Source organism: Lipotes vexillifer, unplaced genomic scaffold, assembly GCF_000442215.2.
Source record: "Lipotes vexillifer unplaced genomic scaffold, Lipotes_vexillifer_v1.1 scaffold810, whole genome shotgun sequence".
In the NCBI taxonomy this organism is placed as follows: Eukaryota; Metazoa; Chordata; class Mammalia; order Artiodactyla; family Lipotidae; genus Lipotes; species Lipotes vexillifer.
In genome coordinates this window covers 1,026,817-1,028,427 of record NW_006797357.1, presented here as the reverse complement: position 1 = coordinate 1,028,427, position 1,611 = coordinate 1,026,817, and the positions used below count along the sequence as shown (strand labels likewise).

Below are 1,611 nucleotides of genomic sequence, written 5' to 3'. Positions count from 1 at the left end.
TACATATGAACGCACACACACACACACATACACACACGGTTTCGCTGTGAAAAGGGGAGGGACTACACAGTATTTTGCACCAGAATTTTACAGTGCATCAGTATCAAAACGTTTTTGTTCCTGAAAAAAAAGTTTCAGGCTGGCGTCGGCCCTGCAAGTGGAGTTCTTCTGCGAAACCAGGTTTCAGTTACTCCCGTTTAGCTTCCAGGCGCTTCAGTTTGGATAGAGGGCAGTGTTTCGGAGGACCACATCTCAGCTCAACTGGGGACCCAGCGGAATTTGTAACCCCCGTTGGCTGTCCGGATGGTGAAGGCATTGCCCTGGGGGAAAGCGAGGGTACGGATGGTGCTGTGGCTGCGGATGGAGGTGCTGAAGGAGCCGCCCTCCTCCAGCTCACTGTGGCTCAGGTTCAGCGCGCTCCGGCTGCAGTCTGTGCGCAGCCCCCGGAAGGCGCCGTGCAGGTTCCCAGGCCTGCCGTCCGTGCCCGGGGGCTCGGGCTGCAGCCGGAGCCGCTTGGGATCGCGGCTCTGCAGCGCTTCATCGCAGCGCTCGGAAATCTCCCTCAGGATGGCGTCCACTTCCGCGCAATCCTGCCCCGCAGCGCTGAACAACTCCTCCAGGCTCCTTTTGGAAGTCGCCTTGAGCGGGATGGGCTCAGCTGCCGCCCCGAAATCCCGGGACTGTGTGATCATCAGCTTCTACAAAAAGATGGGGAGGAGCGCCGCCCTGGGGCCAGCCGGACTCGCCTCGTGCTGGGCGCTCAAAGGAGACCTGGGCGCACTTCGAACTGCGCGACTCGGCCGACTTAGGCAACGCCTGCAAGTGACTCAGCGAGCTCCCAGCGGTCCTCTCCGTTCCCCGACCCCCGCTGGCTCCCAACACCGGGAGCTGGGTGGGAGGTGCACAGAACATTTCCGAGTTTCTGCAGTGTTCTACACGCGCGCGCCCTACTTACATCCAGCACCGAGGCCAGGTGCCGTGTCCGACTGGCGAGTTCCTTCAGTTGCACGTTCCGCTCCTTCAGTGAGGCGATCTCCTCCTGTTTCTGGGTCAACGTCACGTGCAGCTGCAGGAGGCCCAAACATTCAGGTATAGTCTACCGTGCTCGGTCTCGTCTGTACACTCTGCATAAATTGAACCCAGATCCTAACGTCTAATTAGAAACTGGGGCCCCAAGGACGTTTACACTGGTGAGAATGATAATTTTATTTATTTATTTATTTATTTTTACAGAGCACTTAGACAAAATGTTTCTCAGTTAATCCTCAGTGTAGCGGTGAGGAGTGCTGACTTGGGCAACAGGCAGATATAGAAGTTCAACCTTCCTATAAGTCAGTTTCCTTATCTGTAAAATGGGGCTGGTAAAAGTATCTAGCTCAATGGCTGTGAGTAATTAATGAGGAAAGTAAACTGGTAAGCACAATACCAGGCATATAGAAAGCCTTCAATAAGTATTGGTGGCCCTGTTAAAAATCTGGTGGATGAAAAAAAAAAAAAATCTGGTGGATGGGGCTTCCCTGGTGGCGCAGTGGTTGAGAGTCCTCCTGCCGATGCAGGGAACACGGGTTCGTGCCCCGGTCCGGGAAGATCCCACATGCCGCGGAGCCGCTG

General features: G+C 55.3%; 1 protein-coding gene across 1 annotated transcript in view; it reads right to left on the bottom strand.

The window, feature by feature from the left end:
* Positions 1–257: 257 nt before the first annotated feature.
* Positions 258–1,611, bottom strand: part of MCIDAS (multiciliate differentiation and DNA synthesis associated cell cycle protein) — a 6,872-nt gene continuing 5,518 nt past the window's right edge. The window contains exons 6-7 of the mRNA XM_007469277.1: positions 956–1,066; positions 258–698 (exon numbers count right to left, since the gene is read on the bottom strand). Coding sequence (XP_007469339.1) covers positions 258–698; positions 956–1,066 — 552 coding nt within the window. The remainder of the gene's footprint in view (positions 699–955; positions 1,067–1,611) is intronic.